Here is a 25,780-nt window from a genome sequence, read left to right as displayed (position 1 = left end):
AGGAGACAGACCACAGCAAACCCAAAGTGAATTTTATAAGTTTTACTGCAAACCTGCGCAGGGACTGCAGGCAACCCACGCAAGGGAACACTGCAGCCCCGAGCTTCTAAAATGGCTCCTTTTTATAGGGTGGTTATCTAAGTTGAGCAAGCAAGCAGCGTTTACAAGGGTGGGAGAGATGTGATTAGCTGACCTTATTCTTGACTAAGTCTCTAGGGTAGGGCTTCCTGGATGTTGGGTACATAGAGTTCTGTGGAAAATATTGCTACATTTCTAACGGTTGTTTATCTTTTGCCTCCAGCCATGTACTGGATGTACTCAGTTTTCATGGCTGGTGGCCTGCACTGCTTGTCCTAAGATGTCACAGTCAGGTGCTTTAGGATGTAGTTGGACATCAGTTTCCCAAGCACTAACTGCTAGAAACTCATTGAAGTGGACAATGAATGCAAACTTTGTTTCTTTTATGGGAAGCATATAGCCAAAGAAGTTGCTGCTGACACTCTGGGCATAGAATGGAAGGATTATGTGGCTAGACTCAGTGGTGGGAACAACAAACAAGGTTTCCCCACGAAGTAGGGTGTCTTGACCCATGGTCCTGTCTGCCTGCTACTGAGTAAGGAGTATTCCTGTTATAGACCAAGGAAGACTGGAGAAAGAAATTGCAAATCCATTCAGGGTTGCATTATGGATGCCAATTCCAGTCTTCTCCACTTGGTCGTTAAAAAAAAATGGCAGGTGGGGGTGATACCGGAAAAAGCCAGAACTCATATTGCCTGTCACTATGAAGCCAATACACAGAGACAAGAACTGAATTGAATATAAGTGTCTTTAATGGAATTGCCAGTGTTGGGCAGATAAAATGTATTATGATCACTTTGTTAAAGACGGCGCTGCCCACGAGGAGGCCGTCGCTCAGGTGATATTAATGTGTGTCTCTGTGGGCAGGTAGAATCCTTGTAGCCTAGGGCTTGGTTTTGGGATTAAGCCTTTTCCACCCTTTTTGATGTGGGGTGGTACAATCCAATCATGCCTCAGAGAAGTGACTTTGTATTAGAGACTTCCCTATTTTGTATATTGGATTAGAGGTTGTGAAGCTACAATATAAAATGGGGGCAGAACGAGAGTTTGCTCTCTTGGTTCCTGGGATGATTAGCATGAGAGAGCAGAGGGAGCAGAGCAGAGAGCAGAAAGAGGCCATGTGGCCAGGAGAAGCAGCTAAGATGGCAGAGTGTTGATTGAGAGGCCAGTTTGTGCAGTTTGACGCTGGAGAAGGAAGGAGATGGGGAACTGAGGAGAATAAGGCTGGTGAGCTAGAAACCTTTGATTCTAGGAAACTCAGATAAGTCAGTGGCTTTGTGAGCACTGAATGTGAGTGGGTTTTGGAGCCCAGTGTGTATTTTTACTTGCCCGCCGGGTGCAAACTAGGATTAAAGACTATGGCCCACCAGTTTGTGGCTCCGTTGTTTCTTGACCAACTGTCCGAATCCAGTGCGAACCTGCATGTGAATGGCCACGATAGCGGTTCCTGGCCTTACATTTGGTGTAGTCTGTGGCAGGATTCGATACAGATCGGCAAGGAGCCTTTGAGTGGTGGAGTAGAGGACTGGCTAGTGTTAGGGTTCCCCATGGCTGTCCTTTTGGGGACCATAGGCTGGCTGACTTTTACAGCCATGCGTGGGGAAACTGAGAGCTCTGTGGAAGAGGCTGCCCAGGACCTGCAAACCGAGCAGTGGAAGGAGCTGGAGCAAATGCAGGAGATGCTGACCCTGGAGCTGAAGGAAGTGCTGGAGGAGGAGGCCGACCAGGTTTGCGAGATTCGCCTGGAAATGGAGCAAACGCTGGAGGAGGATTCAGAGGTTCGTGAGTTGCAGATTGCCCTGGATGTTGTGGAGAGCCAGCAGCGGCAGGAGGCCGGGGCTGAGGCTGAGGTTGAAGCTGAGCCCAGGTCTGGAGCTGCAGGGTCTGCGTAGCAGAAGGCGGCAGCGGCCCAGGGCTCGAGCCAGGCAGTCAGAGCTGGTGTTTTCAGTTCCTCTTTGGAGGATGAGGAGAATCGGGCTGGAGTTGCAATCCGCAGTCTCCATAAGATGGGAGCCCAGCTGGAAGCAGCACCTACTACGGCCCTGGTAGGTCTGCAATTTTGGGACATAGGGCTGGACGCCATGTGCCCCTCTTTGGGACAGTGTAAGACCTGCCAGGATGGCAGGAATGAGGGGGTGGCTGACGCTCCATGTGCTTGGACTGATTTCCTGGACTACGACAGGAGTGGGCATTGGCTCCTTTGTTGGATGGATTTACGGATTATGGATTTTGGACAATGTGAAATACCCTGATGGGTGTGGGGGGTGGCTTTGCTGGAAGCACTCCCCTGCCCCGGGAAACTTTTCCCATAGGCCGAGGACATTTTGCACTTTGGGCAAAGTGCTCAGAGACTGGTGAGGTGTACCTTTGTGATTGTTGAAACTGTATGATTTTTGCTGTTGTAATCTGTGTAATGTTCTGATTTCCTTGCACAGGGATGCCAGTGGTATAGATTGTGGGTAGTAAAGTGAGCATAGGGGTGGATTGTTGGGCAAATAAAATGTATTATGCTCATTTTGTTAAAGACGGCACTGCCCACGAGGAGGCCATCGCCCAGGTGATATTAATGTATGTCTCTGTGGGCAGGTAGAATCCTTGTAGCCTGGTGCTTGGTTTTGGGATTAAGCCTTTTCCACCCTTTTTGATGTGGGGTGGTACAATCCAATCATGCCTCAGAGAAGTGACTTTGTATTAGAGACTTCCCTATTTTGTATATTGGATTAGAGGTTGTGAAGCTACAATATAAAATGGGGGCAGAACGAGAGTTTGCTCTCTTGGTTCCTGGGAATGATTAGCATGAGAGAGCAGAGGGAGCAGAGCAGAGAGCAGAAAGAGGCCATGTGGCCAGGAGAAGCAGCTAAGATGGCAGAGTGTTGATTGAGAGGCCAGTTTGTGCAGTTTGACGCTGGAGAAGGAAGGAGATGGGGAACTGAGGAGAATAAAGCTGGTGAGCTAGAAACCTTTGATTCTAGGAAACTCGGATAAGTCAGTGGTTTTGTGAGCACTGAATGTGAGTGGGTTTTGGAGCCCAGTGTGTATTTTTACTTGCCCGCCGGGTGCAAGCTAGGATTAAAAACTATGTATGGCCCACCAGTTTGTGGCTCCGTTGTTTCTTTACCGACTGTCCGAATCCAATGCAAACCTGCATGTGAATGGCCACGATGGCGGTTCCTGACCTTACAGCCAGTCAACCCAAGAAGGCAGAGGACTTCAGCAAGAAAGTCTCCCTTAATATCCTCAGTTTGCAGGCCTCTCTTACAGGGTGATCAGGGCTAGTTAGCAATGGGAAAGGAATGTGACTACGTGTCCTTTCTCAGGTCCAGATTCTATTCTTCATTAGGGTTTGTCATGCTCACTATCTTCGGAGATAAGATCTCTGGCCTTGTTACTTTTCTCAAGGACTTGGATTGGGGCCAAGTGCTCCATGGTCAGGGCTGTGGACTCCTGCATTCGATCTGGTTCTCAAGGCCTGATATCAGGCTTGGGATATGTAAAGCCAGGAGCCACGGCCAGGGCCACCATCACAGCAGCCTGGCCCATGCAGGTTCTCATTGGATTCGGACAGTCGGTAAAGAAACAACGGAGCCACAAACTGGTGGGCCATAGTCTTTAATTCTAGCTTGCACCTGGCAGGCAAGTAAAAATACACACTAGGCTCCAAAACCCGGTCACATTCAGTGCTCACAAAGCCACTGACTTATCCGAGTTTCCTAGAATCAAAGGTTTCTAGCTCACCAGCCTTATTCTCCTCAGTTCCCCATCTCCTTCCTTCTCCAGCGTCAAACTGCACAAACTGGCCTTTCACTCAGCACTCCGCCATCTTGGCTGCTTCTCTTGGCCACAACTACGTGGCCTCCTTCTGCTCTGCTCTCTCCTCTAATGATAACCTCAGGAACCAAGAGCCAAGTCCTGTTCTGCCCCCATTTTATAGTGTAGCTTCACAACCTTTAATCCAATATACAAAATAGGGAAGTCTCTAATACAAAGTCACTTCTCTGAGGCATGATTGGATTGTACCGCCCCACATCAAAAAGGGTGGGAAAGGCTTAATCCCAAAACCAAGCCCCAGGCTACAAGGATCCTGCCTGCCCCCAATACACATTAATATCACCTGGGCGATGGCCTCCTTGTGTCATCTTTAACAAAGTGAGCATAATACATTTTATCTGCCCAACAGGATACAATTCAGCTGGCATCCCTATGTCAGAAAAAAACACTCAGACAACTCGACATTATAGAGTGTAAAATTGGTATATTGGGAATATGTCTACTGTCTGCCCCCTTTCTAAATCTCTAAGTTCCTCCCAGATGCTTCCCAGGGGCTGCATGAAAGATAAGTTCCTCACCACGTTCCAAAGAGAAGGATCATGGAGAAATCAAAAGAGATTAAAAAGAAAATGTACTATTAACTATTTTCTAACCCTTACAGAGGGAGAAATGTATTCCTGGTCTCACTGAAACTGCTACTAGAACAAGCCAGGGGTTGAGTTGCCCGTTGCCACTGAGCCCAATCACAGAAATAGGGACTGAATGGTGTAAGAGTGTCTTTAATCAAATTGCCAGTAACCTAAGAAGGCAGGGATTCCAGGTCCAAAAACTGCCTTAAGAGTCTCTTCTGCCTGGTCTGTAGATACATTTTGGGGAGGTTAGTGATTTATGATAGAACATGCAGTTAGTCATGTAGCAGTGCATGGGAGATGTGAGCTAGGTTCCCTGGAGTGCCTTCCTGGAAAGTCCTCCTGACCAGAGCTCAGGTCTATCTGGGGTCCTTGATGTTATTTCTGGAACAGCCAGGGTCATGGTGCCTCCAGGAACTGTTTCTAATAGAATACCCTGCATTCCTTAGTAAACAAAATCAAGATTAAGATTTGTGAACTAAGCTTCTAGGTATCTACAGTGGCTTCAATTCTTACAGGAACCACCATGACTAAACCCTTTACAAGAAATTACTGTGATTTAACCCCTTACAAAACTACCCCCTCACCGCCAGGGGTCCAAAAGAGCTAGCAGGATTTGTAAACTGTTCTGTCTCTCTAATGAAGATGATGTCCCCTAATACGTTGTGACAAAGGCTTTAAACAAAGAAGGTAAAATACCTAGGACCAAAGCATCCAAGAGTCAACATCATGTGCTACTCCATGTGTCTTGCAACATACTGTCAGCATATTGCTTTGAAGAAACAACGTACTAAGAAAAGAAAGAGGCCAAAGAAAAACACCAAGGACAGATTGCCACACAACAAAAACTAATTTCTCTGTGAGCTTCTACCTCCAGTCAAATATGAGCTTTTCTAAGAGTAACAAATAAATAATAACATACATAAAAATAAATAAATTTATTACTCAATTAAAAAAAAAAAACAACCTTAACCTCTTCTAGCTCTGAAAGAACCTTGGCAGGAGACTTTTTTTTTTTTCAATTTAATTTTATTTGGACAGTTTGTCAAAACAAGCAAGATACCAATTATTAGTAGCTTTTGTGTTTGAAGTCTGGGTTTGTTCTTTTTTAAGTAATATATTGATTCTGTTTTATGATGTTTCATTTTGAAGTTTTACCAGTTTCAGAAACATTTTGAATTTTTTTTATTTTAAAGACTTTTTATTTATTCATTTTAGAAAGGAGAGAGAGAGAGAGAGAGAGAGAGAGAGAGAGAGAAAAGGTGGGGAGGAGCAGGAAGTATCAACTCCTATTTGTGCCTTGACCAAACAAGCTCAGGGTTTCAAACCAGTGACCTCAGCATTCCAAGTCTACACTTTACCCACTGTGCTACCATAAGTCAGGTAACATTTTGAATTTAAAGCTTTAATTGCAATTTATAAATCAAATATGTTGTGAGTCAGGTATTCTGTTTGAACAATCATGGTTGCCTATATGTATGTAGAAATAGGACACAAAATAGTTCAGCTTTTTCCCAAGTGCCAAAATCCACTTTCTTTGAATTTTTAAACTGATAGTTGCCATCCACACCTAATACAGGTATGTCTATATTGGTCATTTTAACAGCGCTAACAATGACAAACTCCACATGGTATCAGAATAGAACATAACCAATGTTGGTCAAATAAGTTTGTAAATATGATATATATGTTTGCTCGCTTATAGTTTGCATTGTGTGTGGGAGACAGGCTGTAAGCTGGCAAAGTTATTATAGCCTAAGGCTTAGTTTTAAAACTAAGCTTTTGCCCACACCCTTGACTGTTACATGATGTAGGGTGGTGCGCTCTCATAAGGAATCCCATCATTCCTCAGATAAGTGACTTTGTATTAGAGACTTCCCTATTTGTATATTGGATTAAAGGTTTTGATTTCTACACTATAAAATGAGGCATGCCTGACCTGTGGTGCAAGCGTCCACCTGGAATGCTGAGGTCGCTGATTCAAAACCCTGTACTTTTGCCCAGTCAAGGCACATGTGGGAGTTGATGCTTCCTGCTCCTCCCCCTGCTCTTACTCTCTCTCTCTCTCTCTGTCTCTCTTCTGTAAAATGAATAAATAAAAATAATTAAAAATAAAAATAAAAATTATTTTAAAATATGAGGCAGACCAGGAGCTTGCTCTCTCGGTTACTGAGATTAATTAACATTAGAGAGGAGAGCAGAGAAAGGCCATGTGGAGGAGGCCAGGAGAGGCAGCCAAGATGGCAGAGTGCTGAAGGAGAAGCCCATTTGTGCAGAGTTTGTGTAGAGAGAAGGAGATGGGAAACAGAGGTGAATAAGGCTGGTGAGGTACAAACCTTTGATTCTAGGAAACTCGGATAAGTCAGTGGCTTTGGGAGCCCTGAATGGTAAGGGAAGTGTCTTCCCACTCTGTGTATTTCTTGCCCACCAGGTGCAAGCTAGAATTAAAGCTGATGGCCCACCAGTATTTGGCTCCATTATTTCATTACCGTCTGTCCAAATATAATGCGAACCTGCATGGGCCAGGTGGCTGTGACTGTGGCTGTGGCTACTGGCTTTACAACCAACAAGATTTTACTGTTAGTAATTCTGCAAAACCTTAACTTTTCCAAGAGAATATTTCTTAAGTGGTAACCATCAAGATACTCTAATACATTGTTGTGTTATCCATAACAAATGCATCCTATCCAGTAGTATACCACCTTAAGTTCTACTTTCTGCAGGATAAAAATTGAGATACAATTTCAAAAGTGTACTTCAAATTCTTTTATTTTATTGAATTTAGTGAGGTGACTGTTGGTCAAATGAGTTTGTAAATATGATATATGTGTTTGCTCGCTTGTGATTTGTGTTGGGTGTGGGGGACGGGCTGTGGGCAGGCAGGGTCGTTGTAGCCTAGGGTTTAGTTTTAAGACTGGGTTTTTCCCCACACCCTTGACTGATTATATGATGTGGGTGGTGCACTCTCATGAGGAATCCAATTATGCCTGGGATAAGTGACTTTGTATCAGAGACTTCCTGTTTGTATATTATATTAAGGGTTTTTGGTTTTCTACACTATAAAGTGGGACAGACCAGGAGCTGGCTCACACAGTTCCTGCTATCACGATTGCAGGGGCTTCCCTGATCCCTTGCCCTTCATGGGAAAAGCTGGTTTTCTGCTTTTCCCTTGTCTTCTTTTGTAGTTTGCCTGTCTTGGTGAGACACCAATAAATAGGATGGCCCACCATCCTCCGACTCCACCATTTCTTTACCGTCTGCCCGAATCCAATGGGAACCTGCATGGGAATGGCCACGATGGCGGCTCCTGGCCTTACAGTGACATTGGATTGTAAAACCATACAGGTTTTGAGTGTACAACGCAATATAACACCATCTGCACATCACATTGTCCATTGCCCCAAGCAAAGTCTCTTTGTGTCCTTATTCCCCTCCTTATGCCCACCTCCACCTAGCCCCCATCTCTCTTTCCTTCTGGCTATCATCACACTGTTGTTTATGTCTGTGTGTTACCGGTGTATGTTTTTATGCTAATCTCTTCACCTTCTTTGATCCTGTCTTGCTCACACCCCCTCTGATAACTGTCATTCTGTGCCGTGTGTCCATACCTCTCTGTCTACTTTGTTCATCAGTTTATTTTTTATATACGATCCACATATAAGTGCGATCGTATGTCATTTGTCTTTCTCTGAGTGGCTTATTTCACTTAGCATAATATGAAAATCTTCTCCAGCTTTCAAGGTGGGAAGTCTACTAAAAGACTCCAGAAGTGGGCGTGGAGGTCTCTGGGAAATGTAGTCTTTTCCCTGTTCTGGCTCACCCGCACTCTGGGAAGGGGATTCTGGGCTCCTTCTGCGGAAGTGCAGCCATAACCTGTCCTCACGGGACTTCCCTGGACTTGGGACTAGCGGTCTGGGAACCGCTGGGTCTCCGGGGAGAGTGAAGGGCCTGCGCCTGGGTGAGACCGGAGGTAGGGGACCGGCTGGGAGGGGTGTGCACGTGTGACAAGGGGTGGGAGTCCCCACGCAACGAGTATGCGCCTGGGCGGCCCGCGGGAAGCCGTGCTCTCCGGCTTCTGGGTGCAGGTGGGGCTGAGCCGGGTCAGGAGCTGGTGGCTGGGATGGCCGGGGTGCGGGGACTTGTGTCTGGCCCGCCTGAAGCGACCCGGAAAGCCGGTGTCGGGGAGGCGCGATTATAACGGGAACCGTGAGCGAGCCCGAGCGCGGAGGTGTGTCTGCGGTGAGTCCAGGTCTGAAGCCAGAAGGACCCGGTGTTTGTAAATGCCAACCCTGTCACCTGTAGGCAGGCGCCACATTAAGAACCTGAATGAGAGTCCGTTTTTTCTTCTGAAAATGATATTAATGATGACTCTTTCGTGGTTATTTTGCAACTTAGATCTAAGTCATCACTTGTAAAATTTATATGCAAGTGCCAGGTAGGAAGCACTAAGTGACAACAGCTATTATATTTGGAAGACACTTTGCTCCGTTCTTTGATGTTCTTTTTATTGGATAGCTTGATGTAATCCCACACCCACTTTAACAAACACAGAGGCTCAGGTTGGTGAAGCGGTGTGCTCTCCTCTTGAGCACTGACTGGTTGAAGGGCTTGTGTGCTTTGCATATATACCTGTCGCAATAAAGCAATGGTAATCTTTTTGCCTCTTGTGGAGCCTCTTGCCTTCATTTTGTAAAACGTGCAACACCTGTGAAGCATAGTAAACCAAAATATGCCTGTACTTACAGTCTCAGGTTTTGTTTAGACAACACACATGCCCCAAACCAGCATCGCAGCCCTCACAGGCACAGGCAAAGTGACCTGCCCCTGAATGCCCAAAGATATAAAGGAAACAAATTTAGATGGCATTGTATCATGCATCAAATGTATTCTGGGGTCCCATGGGTCTGACAGAGGTTCCTGGCCCCTTCTGCATTCTCATCTGTCTTAGATCTAATATTACAATGAATTCTAAGAGTAAGAGTTTTGCCCTTAAAATAAATTTTTCAGGTCTGTATTTCAGTTTCCTTGAAACAAAGAAACCCTAGTAGGAAGTAGGTGACCTCTGCCAGGAGTCTTACCTGGGAGAGAGTGCTTTCTGACCATAGACCTCTCTGCAGAGCTTCAGAGTAGAGGCAGAAGTGTCCAGAAATGAGAAGATCCTAGATTTGCATGGTCTGAAGCAGCTCTTGAGTCCCCTTCCCAGAATGAGACTGGCTTGGTGAATACACCACCTCCAGAAGCCATCACACTGAGTGACTGGTGGGAGTAGGGGCTGGGGCCAGCCTTAAGAGGAGCAAGGTGAGCTGGGGTGACCCAGGGGCAGGTGGCTCAGGAAGGACCATTCCATTGGAGAGCTTGTGAGAGTGAGATCTGGGGGTAAGGGGTAACCAGGCAGAGGGAGGAAATTCTCCACTTTCCCTAAACATGCACCACTCAGTAGAGCATCGGCCTGGCGTGCAGGAGCCCCGGGTTCGATTCCCAGCCAGGGCACACAGGAGAGGCGCCCATCTGCTTCTCCACCCCTCCCCCTCTCCCTCCTCTCTGTCTCTCTCTTCCCCTCCTGCAGCCAAGGCTCCATTGGAGCAAAGTGGGCCCAGGCGCTGAGGATGGCTCCATGGCCTCTGCCTCAGGTGCTAGAATGGCTCTGGTTGCAACAGAGCAATGCCCCAGATGGGCAGAGCATCGCCCCCTGGTGGGCATACCGGGTGGATCCCGGTCGGGCACATGTGGGCATCTGTCTGACTGCCTCCCCATTTCCAACTTCAGAAAAATACAAAAAAAAAAAATTTCTAACCACTCACCAGTTCCACAGTAATGGTGATTTATAAAGTAGGGAAGTAACTTTACTTTATAAAATTTATAAAGCAGAGTTACAGCAAGTTAAAGCATATAATAATTACTTACCAAGTACTTTATGTCAGATTTTCTCTAAGTTTGGCAGAATAAATCTTTATAAAACAACTTACTACAGTTAAATCTCTCTTTTTATTTATACTTTGGTTGATCCGCTACTGCGCACCATGAAAGCTGGAACACCCACTAGTGGGCGGTAGGGACCGGGTTGACTACCACTGGCATTGAGCGTCGGCCTGGGACACTGAGGCCCCAGGTTTGAAATCCTGAGGTCGCTGGCTTGAGCTCGGGCTCATCCAGCTTGAGCACAGGGTCACCCCCTTGCGCTTGGGATCATAGACATGACCCCATGGTCTCTACCTTAAGCCCAAAGGTCACTGGCTTGAGCAAGGGGTCACTGGCTCGACTGGAGCTTCCCAGTCAAAACACATGAGAAAGTGATACATGAACAACTAAGGTGCCACAACTATGAGTTGATTCTTCTCATCTGTCTCCTTTCCTGTCTGTCCCTCTCTTTTTTTTTTTTTTTAATTTTTTTAAAGACTTTATTCATTTTAGACAGGAGAGAGAGAGAGAATGAGAGAGAGAGAGAGAGAGAGAGGGAAGGGAGGAACAGGAAGCATCAACTCCCATATGTGCCTTGACCAGGCAAGCCCAGGGTTTTGAACCGGAGACCTTAACATTCCAGGTCGATGCTTTATCCACTGCACCCCCACAGGTCAGGTCCTGTGGTGTTTAAAAAAAAAAAAATATATATATATACACACACACACACACACACACACACACACACATTATTTGAGAAAAATAATGCATACTGAGTATTTTTCTGCTGTTAATCTTTTTTTTAATTCTTTTGCATGCACCTTTTTTTTATTAATTTTAATGGGATGACATTGATAAATCAGAGTACATATGTTCAGAGAAAATATCTCCAGGTTATTTTGACACTTGATTATATTGCATACCCATCACCCAAAGTCAAATTGTCTTCCCCCCCATCCCCAGTAACCACCACCCTCTTGTCCATGTCTCTGAGTCTCATTTTTTATTTTTTTTATTTATTTTTTTTTTTTTGTATTTTTCTGAAGCTGGAAACAGGGAGGCAGTCAGACAGACTCCCGCATGTGCCCGACTGGGATCCACCCGGCACACCCACCAGGGGGCAATGCTCTGCCCATCTGGGGCGTCGCTCTGTTGCGACCAGAGCCACTCTAGCGCCTGGGGCGGAGGCCATGGAGCCATCCCCAGCACCCGGGCCATCTTTTGCTCCAATGGAGCCTTGGCTGCGGGAGGGGAAGAGAGAGACAGAGAGGAGGGAGAGGGAGAGGGGTGGAGAAGCAGATGGGCATCTCTCCTGTGTGCCCTGGCCGGGAATCGAACCCGGGACCTCCACACGCCAGGCCAACACTCCACCACTGAGCCAACCGGCCAGGGCCTCTCTGAGTCTAATTTTTATGTCCCACCTATGTATGGAATCACATAGTTCTTAGTTTTATCTGATTTATGTATGCAGTATTTCACTCAGTATAATGTTATCAAGGCCCATCCATGTTGTTGTAAATGATCAGATGTCATCATTTCTTATGGCTGAGTAGTATTCCATAGTATATATGTACCAAAGCTTTTTAGTCCACTTGTCCACTGACGGACACTTGGACTGTTTCCAGATCTTCGCTATTGTGAACAATGCTGCCATAAATATGGGGTTGCATTTCTCCTTTTGAAACAGTGCTGTGGTGTTCTTGGGGTATATTCCTAAAAGTGGTATAGCTGGGTCAAAAGGCAGTTCAATTTTTAATTTTTTGAGGAATCTCCATACTGTTTTCCATAGTGGCTGCACCAGTCTGCATTCCCACCAGCAGTGCAGGAGGGTTCCCTTTTCTCCACATCCTCGCCAGCACTTATTCTGTGTTGTTTTGTTGATGAGCGCCATTCTGACTGGTGTGAGGTGATATCTCATTGTGGTTTTAATTTGCTACAAGGCCATTGTACTCAAAACAGCCTGGTACTGGCATAAGAACAGGCATATAGATCAATGGAACAGAACAGAAAACCCAGAAATAAACCCACACCTTTATGGACAACTGATATTTGACAAAGGAGGTAAGAGCATACATTGGAGTAAAGACAGCCTCTTCAACGAATGATGTTGGGATAATTGGACAGCTACCTGCAAAGAAATGAAACTAGACTACCAACTTACACCATTCACAAAAATAAACTCAAAATGGATAAAAGACCTAAATGTAAGCCGTGAAACCATAAGTATCTTAGAAGAAAACATAGGCAGTAAGCTCTCCGACATCTCTCGCAGCAATATATCTCCTAATTTATCTCCATGGGCAAGTGAAATAAAAGACAGGATAGCCTGACCTGTGGTGGCGCAGTGGATAAAGCGTTGACCTGGACCACTGAGGTCGCTGGTTCAAAACCCTGCACTTGTCTTGTCAAGGCACATATGGGAGTTGCTGCATCCTGCTCCTCCCCCCTTTCTCTCTCTCTGTCACTGTCTCTCCTTTCTAAAAATTGAATAATAAAAAAAAAAAAAGACAGGATAAACAAATGGGACTATATCAAACTAAAAAGCTTTTGCACAGCTAAAGACAATAAGAATAGAATAAAAAGACAAACTACACAATGGGAGAACATATTCGACAATATGTCTGATAAACGGTTAATAACCAAAATTTAGAAAGAATTTGTAAAACTCAACACCAGGAAGACAAACAATTCAATCAAAAAAATGGACAAAAGAAATGAATAGACACTTCTCCAAAGAGGACATACAGATGGCCAATAGGCATATGAAAAAATGCTCAACATCATTAATCATTAGAGAAATGCAAATTAAAACCACAATAAGTTAATCTTAATGAAAATAGTGTCTAGCCCTGGCCGGTTGGCTCAGTGGTAGAGCTTCGGCCTGGCGTGCAGAAGTCCCGGGTTCGATTTCCGGCCAGGGCACACAGGAGAAGCACCCATCTGCTTCTCCACCCCTCCCCCTCTCCTTCCTCTCTGTCTCTCTCTTCCCCTCCTGCAGCTGAGGCTCCATTGGAGCAAAGATAGCCCGGGCGCTTGGGATGGCTCCTTGGCCTCTGCCCCAGGCGCTAGAGTGGCTCTGGTCGCAACAGAGCGACGCCCCGGAGGGGCAGAGCATCACCCCCTGGTGGGCAGAGCTTCCGCCCCTGGTGGGCGTGCCGGGTGGATCCCGGTCGGACGCATGCGGGAGTCTGACTGTCTCTCCCCGTTTCCAGCTTCGTAAAAATACAAAAAAAAAAAAAAAAAAAGGAGAAAATAGTGTCTAGTGTAATTTAATGCAACTAATGTTTTTATTTCTTTGTGTTAGTCAGAAGGACACATGCATTGAGAAAAGTTCACGTTTACTAGGTAAAAAGCTATAGATTTAAGCCCCATGATCAGTTCATGCTTCACAAGACAGGTGATGCTACCTCTAATTCTTCCTATGTCTTTTCAAGGCCCAGACGGCCTGTGCCTTACAGAGAGGTTGATCCCTACGGCATAGGCCCGACTGTGACACTTGGGGAGATAGATGAATTGAGGAGCTATAAGACAGGCCAACTTTTGTGACCCCCGTCTTTTATTCTGTCCCCTCAGCTGAGCCTCAGTTCTCTATACTGGAAGAGCCCCGGAAAATGAATAGACCTCAGGTGAGCTCCTTATTCATTCCCCACTTTACCTTGTAATGGCTTTATGAGGTTTAGAAGGGTCTGTGCGTTACATGGAAAAAAGAAAGAAATAGATCAAGTCAATCTTGAGGGAAAAATGTACACCATTTTACCATTAATTTTGATGTTTGCTGTCAGCTCTTGGTAGGTAACCTTTGTCAGGGTAAGTAGGTGCTAGTTTGCTAAGATTTCATGTTAGTCATGAAGGGGCATTGAATCATATTGAATACGATATGTGTATCTACTGAAATAAAGTTATAGCTTATTTCCTTTAATCTACAAATACTGTAAACAATATAATGGGTTTTCCAATATTAACTTGAATTCCTATATAGACTCTAGTTGCTAATAGGGTGGTAAGTTGCTTCTTACAAACTTTCCTAGGGCTTCTCACTGATACTATATTTAGGTTTTTGTTTGTTTTTGTATTCACAAGTTGGATTGGACTATATGGTGTTTTTTTTTTTTTTTTTTTTTTTTTTTTTTTTTTTTCCATTTTTCTGAAGCTGGAAACGGGGAGAGACAGTCAGACAGACTCCCGCATGCGCCCGACCGGGATCCACCCGGCACGCCCACCATGGGGCGACGCTCTGCCCACCAGGGGGCGATGCTCTGCCCATCCTGGGCGTCGCCATATTGCGACCAGAGCCACTCTAGCGCCTGGGGCAGAGGCCACAGAGCCATCCCCAGCGCCCGGGCCATCTTTGCTCCAATGGAGCCTTGGCTGCGGGAGGGGAAGAGAGAGACAGAGAGGAAAGTGCGGCGGAGGGGTGGAGAAGCAAATGGGCGCTTCTCCTGTGTGCCCTGGCCGGGAATCGAACCCGGGTCCTCCGCACGCTAGGCCGACGCTCTACCGCTGAGCCAACCGGCCAGGGCATGGTGTTTTTTTTTTAATTGAGATATAATTGACATATAATTTCGTGCATTTATATATTGCAGTATGATTACTACAGCAGCATTAGCTAACACTTTTATTGTGTCACATCTTTATATTTTTGTATGTGTTGAGGACATTTAAGAATTAGTTTTTTAGCAACTTAAAGTTTATAATGTAATGTAATTGACTATAATCACTATGTTGTGCATTAGATCTGCAGAACTTATTTATCTACTAGTTGTAAGTTTTAGACTGTAATTCCTTGTTTCCCTTTCCAATTGTTTTATCATGTTCATAGCCTCATGGAAGGACATGAGGCACTTTCCTGGTCCTTTTCTAATAATTTAGATGAGAAATTATGTTATGTTTAGATTTTGTGTAACTCACCTATAAATTTAGGCCTCGAGAGGACTTTTTGCATAAACATTTTGATTATTACATTTATTAGTGATAAGTCTATATTGAATTTCTCTTTTTTCTTAAGTAAGAGGAGGGGAGATATACAGACTCCCACATGCACTCCAACTGAGATCTTCCCAGCAACCCCTGTCTCGGGCTGATGCTTGAAACAACAGAGCTATTTTTAACACCTGAGGCTGATGCTAGGACCAAGAGAGCTATCCTCAGTGCCCAGAGTTGATGCTCGAACCAATGGAGCCATTGGCTGTGAGAAGAGAAGAAGGAGAGTAGGGGGAGAGAGAAGGGGAGAGAAGCAGATGGTTGCTTCTCCTGTGTGTTCTGACCAGAAATTGAACCTAGGATGTCCTCATGCTGGGCCATCACTCTATCCACTGAGCCAACCAGCCACAGCCTAGTGTTTTCATTTTCTAAAGATACGTACCCAGAAGTAGTGTTGCTAGATCATATGATAGTTTTATTTTTAATTATTTGAGGAACCTGTGTGGAGATATCTTCTATTGTCACAACTGGGGGTGCTACTGGCATCTAATCAATAGAAGATAGGGCTACTGATAAACATCCTAAACTACATAGGACAGCATTGCGCAAAACTAATGTTATCTGGTCCACAGTGTCAGTACTGCCAGATTGAAGAAATCCTGTTCTAGAACATTGCTCCTGAAATATGAATCTGGTGGTGTGTGATGCCTCCCCAGGATCACATGTATCTCTCCGCTGATTCCCATTACCTTAGCAGAGAGCTCCAGTTAGGATGTGTATACTGTCCAGAGTGCTCAGCACAACCCATTGGCGTATGGGAACTATATATAACTATAAAAATAATACATTTTCTCATTTTCAGAACTCTAAAAAAATGGTCCATGATGTTTTAAAACAACAGTATATTGTAAGGTTTATAATATATGATAACACCACAAAAGATGAAAGGTAAAAAGTGTAAAATCCTTATAATATATATGAAGTAAACATTACTGTGTGAAAAGTCAAATGTATGTTGTAATTCTATTTAGATTAACTTTACCTAAGAAATAAGGTACTACGCTTTCTCATATTTTGTGACAATATATCTGTATAATTTAAAAATAAATATAGGCCCTGGCTGGGTAGCTCAGTTGGTTAGAGTGACATTCCAACATGCTGAGGCTGCATGTTTGGTTTCCGGTCAGGGCACATACAAGAATCAACCAAGGACAGCATGCATAAGTAGAGCAAGAAAAAATTGATGTTTGCTTTCTCTCTCTGCCTCTCTCCCTTCCTCTCTAAAAATCAGTTTAAAAATATAAATAAATTGAAGCATGAGAATAATAAGTTTTTCTACTGATTGTGCACGTATCCCCCAAAATATGGGACAGAGTTAGGGCCATAATAGCATTTTGTTTTAAACTCTCTAAACATTAAATATCTTGAGAATAAATTTCAAAAAATATTTTCCATGCCCCTGATTCTGGACCCTCAATCAATTAGAAATGTGTGTTATAGGCCTCAGTGTCATTCAAGGATGTGACTGTGGAGTTCACCCAGGAGGAGTGGCAGCAGATGGACTCTGCTCAGCGGACCCTGTACCGAGACGTGACGCTGGAGAACTACAGCCACCTCGTCTCAGTGGGTGAGCAGACCTTACCGCGTGGCTCCCACAGACGGCAAATGCTGTCTTTCTTTTTTAAATGTTACAGAGAAGGAAATAAATAAAAACAAACAGAGCCCTAGGAACTCTTAAATTTGTGTCTTTAGAGACCCAGAAAGAAAGGCTTAAAAAAAATATTCAAAGAAATGGCTGAAAATTCCCCAAATTTGGCAGAAGATCTATGCCCATGGTTTTAAGGAGCTAGGAAAACTTCATACAGGATAAACCTAAAGGAATTTATGTGAAGAACTCCTTGACTTTCAAACTTCTGAAAACTAAAGACAAAGAAAAAAAATCTTAAAAGCAACAAAAGAAAAATGATACCTTATAAGCAAAAAAACGTATATTTGAATATATTTATGAATTGAGTTTATTGTAGACAGCATACAGTTGTGTCATTTTTTAAACCATGTATCAGTTCTATACATGGGAAGTAAGTCATGCTGGTTAACAGTACTGTTCAAATTTTCTTTGTTTTAATTTATTTTTCATCTACCTGTTCTATCAATTGTTGGAAAAGTGCTTTTACGTCCAGCTGTAGTTGTAAGTTTCGTCATTCTTTCTGTTTTATCAGGATTTTCTTTGTGTATTTTGAAGTAGTGTTAAAAGATGATAAAACGTTTAGGATTGTTTTATCCTCTTGACGAATTACTGTGTAGCGTTTCTCTTTATTCCAAATAATATTACTTTCTTTTGAATTTTACTTAGATAGTAATATAGCTTCTCATACTTTCTGTTTATTATGTTAGCATGGTATCTTTTTTTGTTCCTTTTACTTATAACTTATCTTATATCTTTATATTTAAAGCAGATTTCTTGTATACATCATGTACTTGGATCTTGATTTTATATCCAATCTATATTAATCTCTGCCTTTTAATTGCAATGATTAGACATTTTTAATACTGATATGGTTGCTTTTAAATGTATCATGTGGCTGTTTGCTAACTATTTATATTTTTCCAATATGTTTTTACCTTTTTTCTACTTTTGCTGCTTTCCTTAGATTAATTGTATATTTTTAGTGATTCCATTGCATCTACATTAGTGGTTTATTAGCTGTGCTCTTTCCTGTGGGTGTATGGGGTTGCTCTAGCATTTACAACATACATTTGACTTTTCACACAGTCATGTTTACTTCATATATATTATAAGGATCTTACACTTTTTACCTTTCATCTTTTGTGGTGTTATCATATATTATAAACCGTACAATATACTGTTGTTTTAAAACATAATTGACCATTTTTTTTAGAGTTCTGAAAATTAGAAAATGTATTATTTTTATCCTCATGTTTCCAGGTTATGGTGGTCTTTATTTCTACATATAAATACATTCCCACCTAATGGCATTTTTATTCTGTCTAAAGAATTTATTTTAGCCCTGGCCAGATAGCTTAGTTGGTTAGAGCATGAAGCAGAGAGGTTGCCTGTTTGATCCCTGGTCAGGGCACATGTAGGAACAGCTCAGTGTTCCTGTCTCTCTCTCTCTCTCTCTCTCTCTCTTCCTCTCCTTCTCCCTCTCCCCCTTCCTCTCTCTAAAATCAATAAAATAAATGTTTTTTTCTGTATGTGATAGAGACAAAGAGACAGTGAGAGGGACAGATAGGGACAGACAGACAGACAGGAAGGGAAAGAGATAAGAAGCATCAGTTCTTCATTGCGGCACTTTAATTGTTCATTAATTGCTTTTTCATATATGCCTTGACAGTGGGGATGGGAGGGGCTACAGCAGAGCAAGGGACCCCTTGCTCAAGTCAGCAACCTTGGGCTCAATCCAGTGACCTTAGGCTGTGACCTTAGGCTTCAAGCCAGTGACCTTTGGGCTCAAGCCAGCAACCATGAAGTCATGTCTGTGATCACACACTCAAGCCAGCAACCCTGTGCTCCAGCTAGTGAGACCGCGCTCAAGCCAATGACCTGGGGATTTTGAACCTGGGTCCTCTGCATCCCAATCTGACACTCTGTCCACTGCACCACCACCTGGTCAGGCTAAAATAAACATTTTTTTAAAAAAGAATTTATCTTTTCCTATGATATATGTCAATTAATGCTGATTCTTTCAGGTCTTGTCAGAAAATGTCTTATATTTACTAAATATAGAATTCTAGGTTGACCTGTTTTCTTCCAGCACTTTAAGTTTGTCAGCTCATTGTCTCCTGGCTCATATAATTTCTGACCAGAAGTAGGCATTTGTTCTTATCTTTGCTCCTCTCTACATATTATGTCTTTCTCTGTCTACTTAAGATTTTTTCTTTGTCACTGGTTTTTAGCAATTTGATTATAATGCACCTCGATGTGGTTTTCTTCATTTTTATTTTTTTGGCATTCATTTAAGTTCTTGGATCTGAGGGTTTATACATGTCATCAAAATTTGAACATTTGCTCTTGATTTCTTCAAATGTTTCTTTCTTCCTCCTTTTTTTCTTCTTAAATGTTTTAGATAACTTGATATTATCCCACAGGTCACAGATAACTTATTATTTTCTAGTCATTTTTCACTATGAGTTTTTTCTTTCATACTTTTAACTTATCATAGCTTAGCTATGCCTTACAGTCATCAGTCTGACTTGTGCCGTTTATGCTACCTCATGTGGTATCTATACCTTTATTAATCCTTTCCAGTGGTTACCCAATTGTTCTATGGTTGGTTCGTTTTCGCATTTCAGATATTTTTCGTATTTAGAATTTCAGTTTGGAACTTTTTTTATTTTAGGTGAGAGGAGGGATGATAGTGAGACAGACTCCAGCATGCGCCCTGACTGGGATCCACCCGGCAACCCCTGTCTAGGGCTTATCTATGCTCGAATCAACCGAGCTATCCTCGGAGCTATACTCATCACCTGGGGCTGACGCTCAAAACAATTGAGCCACTGGCTGTTAGAGGGGGAGAGGGAGAGAAGGGGGAGAAGATGAGGGAGAAGCAGATGGTCGCTTCTCACGTGTGCCCTGACCGGGAATCAAACCAAGGATGTCCATATGCCAGACTTTCGCTTTATCCATGAGCCTCCGGCCAGGGGCAGTTTGGAACTTTTTAAAAATTCTCTTTTTCTGTCATATTCACATTTCTTTCTCTTTTTGAACATATGGAGTACGTATATTCACTGTTTTAATGGCCTTGATTATTTTATGTGTCATTTTTATTCTGTTGCTACTTACTGATTTTTCTGTTTTATAAGAGTTACATATCCCCGCTTCTGTTCATTCCTGGTAATTTTTTATGGGTTCTGGAGATTATGAGTTTTATATTATTTGCTAGTCTTATAATATTTTAAGTTTTGGGGGTCCCTTTCTGGGATGTAGCTTAGTTATTTGGGATTAATTTGAGCACTTCAGGGTTTGCTTTAAGCTTTGCTATGTTAGATCTAGAGCTCACTTTAGTCTCAGACTAATTTGGCTCTTCTCCCAAGGCACTGAATACCCTCTGGTTTTTCTTCCCAATTGGCCATGAATTAGGAAGTTTTGTACCTTGACTGGAGGAACAGAAACTTCCCACCTTCATGCATGGTTCAGTGATTTTCAGCCTACTCTTTTCCTCTGTCTTTCCCCATCCTGCCGTTCTCCTTACGTGCTGGCACACGTCCGTCCTCAGGAGCCCTTTCTGCAGCTCTCCAACACTCTTTATCAGTATATCTCCCTTCTCGGGTATTTTATCCTACAAATTCTAGGTGTCATGGCTTCCTTAAAATCCATTTCTGTTTCCTAATCTTACTTGGGTCAGCCAGGCTCTGCTTTGGTCTCTTTCTGTGCTATGGTTTGTAAATTCTCTCAGCATAACCAGTGCTAACTGTATTTATTTGACTATCTCAAGTATCCCTGTCTGTACTGTCTGTTGTCTAGAATCTAAAAACCATTTCATGTGGCCTGTATGGTATTTTAGGTATCTGATACAGAGAGGTAAACACTTTCTTTATTCTACTATAGCCAGAGTTCAAAGTTTTTATGAAATCTCTTGTTCACAACACAGAAATTGACCATTTTAGAATTTAATGTTATATAGCCTTCTGATTCAGGGGTTTAAGGAGAGTGATCCAGTATGAGTGTAAGAAAATGTTTTTTTATTGTCATTTCCCCCCAAGAATGTGTCCTGTGACCACCTGAAGCCGTTTCTGAAGCTGTAGCTTCCTTCCCGTTCAGAAACTGACACCTGTGCAGCTAACTCAAGTGCTGAATCATTTCCCATTGACAGGGAACTGCTTTACAAAACCAGGACTGATCTTCACGTTGGAACAAGGAGAAGATCCGTCCGTGGTCTTTAGAAAAAGACTTTCTAAGCAGAAGCTCCCCGGGTAAGTTACTGAATGCTGGCAGAAGGCAGCCAAGAAAATTAGATCCGAGTGGCCAGCTAGAAAGAAGCGAGCAGTCTGAACTGTTTTCCTAGCACTCTCCTTGAGAGGCCTTTATACTTGAAACTTTAGAAGTAATAGATCTAATGTTGCAAGGTGGGCAACCTACAAAGGGAATGGATTATAAGCATGTTGATATTCTCACCTTTAAAAGATAGCAGCTGAGTATGCCATTTGAAGCTGAAAAATAAGTAATGGCTATATATTAACAGTAAAAAGATAAAAACTAAGAAAGGTCAGTAAAGTGACTAAAATTGAGGGTAAACAGATAAGAAGAAAGAAAGGAAACAGTGATTTTGTCATTATATGATAATTGCTCAATACCATCTAAATAAATAGATGATTTAGGAATTACATAATCTAAATAGAAAGACAACTATAGGAGCAAACTGCAGTCTTCCTGCAGTTAGCAGTTTCATAGGTTTGACAGAGCAAAGTAAACACACCTGTTACTAGAAAAGCTTCTTGTAAAGCTGTGTTAAAAATACTGATGGCTAAGATTTTTACAGTGAAATGATACAAAGTGAAATCAAAGAGAAAGGTGCAAAGAGAAAGGAGTCAAGAAGAAACCCAGCTGTGAACTGTGACAACACATGTGAAATGTTTCTACCTAGAAAATTCATTAGGGACTAGGTTCTTGGGAACTATCTCAAAATCTAAGTTCTCAGATGCTGGCCAAGGATTCTCTCCCAAGCAGGCTTTTCAAAAGCTAGCAGTCTGGGGCCTACTGTGTTAACTCTTTTCTGCACAGAAGCTATGCAGACACACTACATAACACAGAGTGAAACGACCGTATCTGCCATGTCTTCCATACCACTAATGTAAATTCACCTGTTAAGAGAAATGCTATCAGATTATCGAAGAGATACACCTAAAATATAATTTAGAAAGTTTGATACACAGTCATGAACTGTTCAACCAAAATACATAATAAATAACTCAATATTTATGTAACTAATACATAGGGTCAATTCAGGTCAAAAAGGACAGTTGCTTTTAAAAAGACAGCTTTTAAAGGATATATAATGGTTTTGAATATTAGTGTACCAAATAAATTATCGTCAAGAGTCATAGAACAAAAAACTTTAATAAGAGTTGGAAGGAGAAATAGGAACACATTCGACATTACAGACCTTCACATTCCTCTCTAGTCTTATATCAGAGCCAGGGGGAGTCTGGAATACTGCTCAGCACAGCCAGCAAAACCGAAAATATTTACTCTCTGGCCTTTTACAGAAAAAAGTTTACCGACTTCTGGTCTAGAAATTATAAATAGCATATTTTATAAAATTTATCTATTATGTGTCTTTCAAAACTCTATTCTGAAAACAAAGAAGAAAACCTCATTTTAAAGGACTTTGGAGCATTGATAAAAGTGTAAAATTTAGGCAAATGTCAATAAACTCCACAAAGCAAGATATTGTTCAATAACACTAAATTGCAAACGAAATGAGAAAAGTTAAAATCCCTCTATCTTAAAATCAATAATGCATGTATATCTTTTTTAAGAAACCTGTTTTATCAGAGAGTAAATTAGTATTGTACAATATCCAGGAATTTTTATAAACAGAAAACATTTATTAGAACTGTTAGGCTATAGATAAAGCAGTGCTTAGAGGAAATTTTTCAATCTCATATACTTATTTTAAAAAGCAAGAAAGTTTTAAAAGAAAAGTAAGCAAAGCAAAAGACATAATAAAGATAAAATTGTAATGGTAAAAATTAAGAAGCCAAAAGGTGGTTCTTGAAATAAAAATTAATTAATTAAAATAGCTAACCTCAAGTAGAAAAAAGAAAAACTATTCTTCATGTTAAGTTTGGGCTCTGATTCCTAATTCTCTAATTACTCTTGAAATATTTCAGCTGATACTTTATCTCTCTCTTTTATAAATTCTTAACCCACTTGGGTATGTCAAAAGACAAGGACCCTGCCAGAGAGCACACAGCTAAACAGGGAACTCCCTTCCTCAACTGGATTATAATCTCCCCCCAAAATTAGCCTGTTTTACTCTTCCTTACTCTGGTTTATATCATATAGTAAATATAGTAATTACATTGTAGATTAACTCCAAAGCCAGGTGGAGAATGGTATGTCATATTGATTGATTCAGAAAACACTACCCATAAATGCAAATGCCCACATCAAACTTCTGGGAGACTTTTGAATCATCAAGTGTAAGTCAGCATTAAATCTGAGCGCTTGTGTCCAGTGGAAAAGCTCTCTGGGTAATTCTAAGGCACACTGCTTTCTATGGAACACTTACTTTATATTACAGAAGTGTATAAAGAATATCATGGTGAGGGTTTTATTTTCAATAGCTGTGCAAAGCTGCATAAATATACCATATATATAAAGTGCTGTTGATTAAAAGGTGGACCATTATTTTAGGTACAAGCAAGAAAGACAAAGTGCTACCCACTTAACTATGGAATTGCCATTAATTTTAATGGTATCTCCTGATTTTAGTGATGGTAATTACTTTAAATATCATGAATCAGCCCTAGCCAGATAGCTCGGTTAGTTTGAGCATCATCCTGAAGCACAGAGGTTGCCAGCTGAATCCCCAGTCGGGGCACATACAGGAACATATCTATGTTCCTGTCTCTCTTTCTCTCTCCCTTCCTCTCTCACTAAAATCAATAAATAAAAATTATTTTTTAAAATGACAAAAAAGCCCTGGCTGGTTTGCTCAGTGGACAGAGCATCAACCTAGCATGTAGACATCCCTGGTTCGACCCCTAGTCAGGGCACACATGAGAAGCAACTATCTGCTTCTCTTCCCTCCTTTTCCCCCTTCTCTCTCTCTTCCTCTCTCACAACCAACAGCTCGACTGATTCAAGCATCAGCCCCAGATGGAGGTTTCCAGGTAGATCCTGGTCAGGGCACATACGGAGTCTGTCTATCTCCCCCGCCTCACTTAAAAAAAAAAAAAAGACAAAATAAAAATCCCTTGTCTGTGATTCTCTATTAGATCATTATATTACTTTTTAAAAAATCATGAATCACAGCTGTGGGTACTCCCCATATTAAAATCAATGTTTTAGGCAGTTACTCTTTTCAGATTTTAAAATAAATGTTTAGATTTGTGAGAAGATATTAGAAATTTGGTCTTAAGATTTGTTTTAAATTAAGCTTAGAATCTGACAGGGCATCTGGAGTCTAAATAGTTTTTGGGTTTTTTTTAATTTTTATTTTATTCATTTTAGAGAGGAGAGAGAAAGAGAAAGAGGGGGGGGGGGGGGAGCTGGAAGCATCAACTCCCATATGTGCCTTGACCAGGCAAGCCCAGGGTTTCGAACCGGCGACCTCAGCATTTCCAGGTCGACACTTTATCCACTGCATCACCACAGGTCAGGCTGGAGTCTAAATAGTTTTAAGGTCAGCATGAAGGATAATTTACAGAAAGAATGTAAGCATAAAGCTATTGCTGAGAATGAACCGTTTATTTGGAACTGGTATCCTGACAACATTAGAGCAGAAAATACTTTGAACTAGTGGAACAGTAGCTAGAACATGCAGTATGCATGTAGTTAGTGGAAAACATTCTTTTCCTGAAGAATCACATCACTTAAATATTTAATCTGTTGGTATCTAGGGCAGTATATTCAAAGTCTTCAAATATTTTTAGCATAGACCTGACATTTTTTGCAGAGAGTAGGGCAATAGTCAAATATGCACAATAAATTTGTGGTAAATAAATATAAAGAATACGTGTAATATTTCTAGGGCCAGTTTGAAACGTGATTCTTAAAGTTCTCACAGTCAATAAAAACTAAATCGATTTGTTAAAAAAAATAGAGGGGAAACAGAATTAAGGCTTGGACAGGGACAAAACTGGTTTGGGGGAAATTAGTAAAGCACATTGAAAAGAGGAATGGTAAGATTTCATGGTCAAGGGAGATTCCCTATTGCACAAGCCTGATATAAATACCAAGGCCAGAACCAGAATAAAGTGGTGACTCCAATATACATGGAAAATATGCTTTAAGTTACCAGTTTTTTCACTTCCACTGATACATCTATGTTTCTGTGAATGATGCTACAGGGAATTAAAGGATGGCCAATGGAATTCGTTTTTTCAGCATGAGAAAGTTGATGCCATTATAAATTCATCTACTTAGTGCCATGACCCTTGTTGAATTCATCCCATTCTCTGCTTTTTCTCTTTCCAGGATCCACCTCTTAAATAACCTCCACTGTCAGTTTTTCCTTTATATCCTCCTCCCTACTCAGTTTTGGAAATTATATCATAAGATGCCAAATATATATCTATATTCATTTCTAGTTTCCTCTCTCCTTTCCACTATACAAAGTTTATTTTTAACAGAAAGGGAGCATATACGCTTAGAATTTCTTTATGGTTGGGAAACTGAGCCAGGAACTAAGGAGTCAAGTCAAGTCCATAGTAGGGTATGTAAGTCCCCTTCCATAAGGAGTGTGTCAAATACAAAGCATTTTTAAAATTTTCTCATTTTTAGAAAAGCCTCAACCTGA

At 41.9% G+C, this 25,780-nt stretch overlaps 1 protein-coding gene and 1 pseudogene across 1 annotated transcript; both read left to right on the top strand.

Moving 5' to 3' along the window:
- Nucleotides 1–381: 381 nt before the first annotated feature.
- Nucleotides 382–5,362, top strand: LOC136391446 (small ribosomal subunit protein eS6-like; annotated as a pseudogene).
- Nucleotides 5,363–13,913: 8,551 nt separating this feature from the next.
- Nucleotides 13,914–25,780, top strand: LOC136391445 (zinc finger protein 782-like). The gene is made up of 5 exons (XM_066363128.1): nt 13,914–13,999; nt 16,794–16,920; nt 21,128–21,227; nt 25,459–25,518; nt 25,765–25,780. The coding sequence occupies exons 1-5, from the start codon at nt 13,985–13,987 to the stop codon at nt 25,778–25,780; spliced, it is 318 nt and encodes a 105-aa protein (XP_066219225.1). The 5' UTR covers nt 13,914–13,984.

The sequence above is a fragment of the Saccopteryx leptura genome, chromosome 2 (genome assembly GCF_036850995.1).
Source record: "Saccopteryx leptura isolate mSacLep1 chromosome 2, mSacLep1_pri_phased_curated, whole genome shotgun sequence".
NCBI lineage: Eukaryota > Metazoa > Chordata > Mammalia > Chiroptera > Emballonuridae > Saccopteryx > Saccopteryx leptura.
The sequence above is the reverse complement of the archived record's forward strand: the minus strand, read 5'-3'. Positions and strand labels throughout refer to the sequence as shown.

Coding starts and splice junctions, on each gene's coding strand:
- LOC136391445 (XM_066363128.1), top strand. Junction 16,921..21,127: donor CAGCCACCTCGTCTCAGTGG/GTGAGCAGACCT, acceptor TCCCATTGACAG/GGAACTGCTTTACAAAACCA. Junction 21,228..25,458: donor TCTAAGCAGAAGCTCCCCGG/GTAAGTTACTGA, acceptor TTCTCTTTCCAG/GATCCACCTCTTAAATAACC.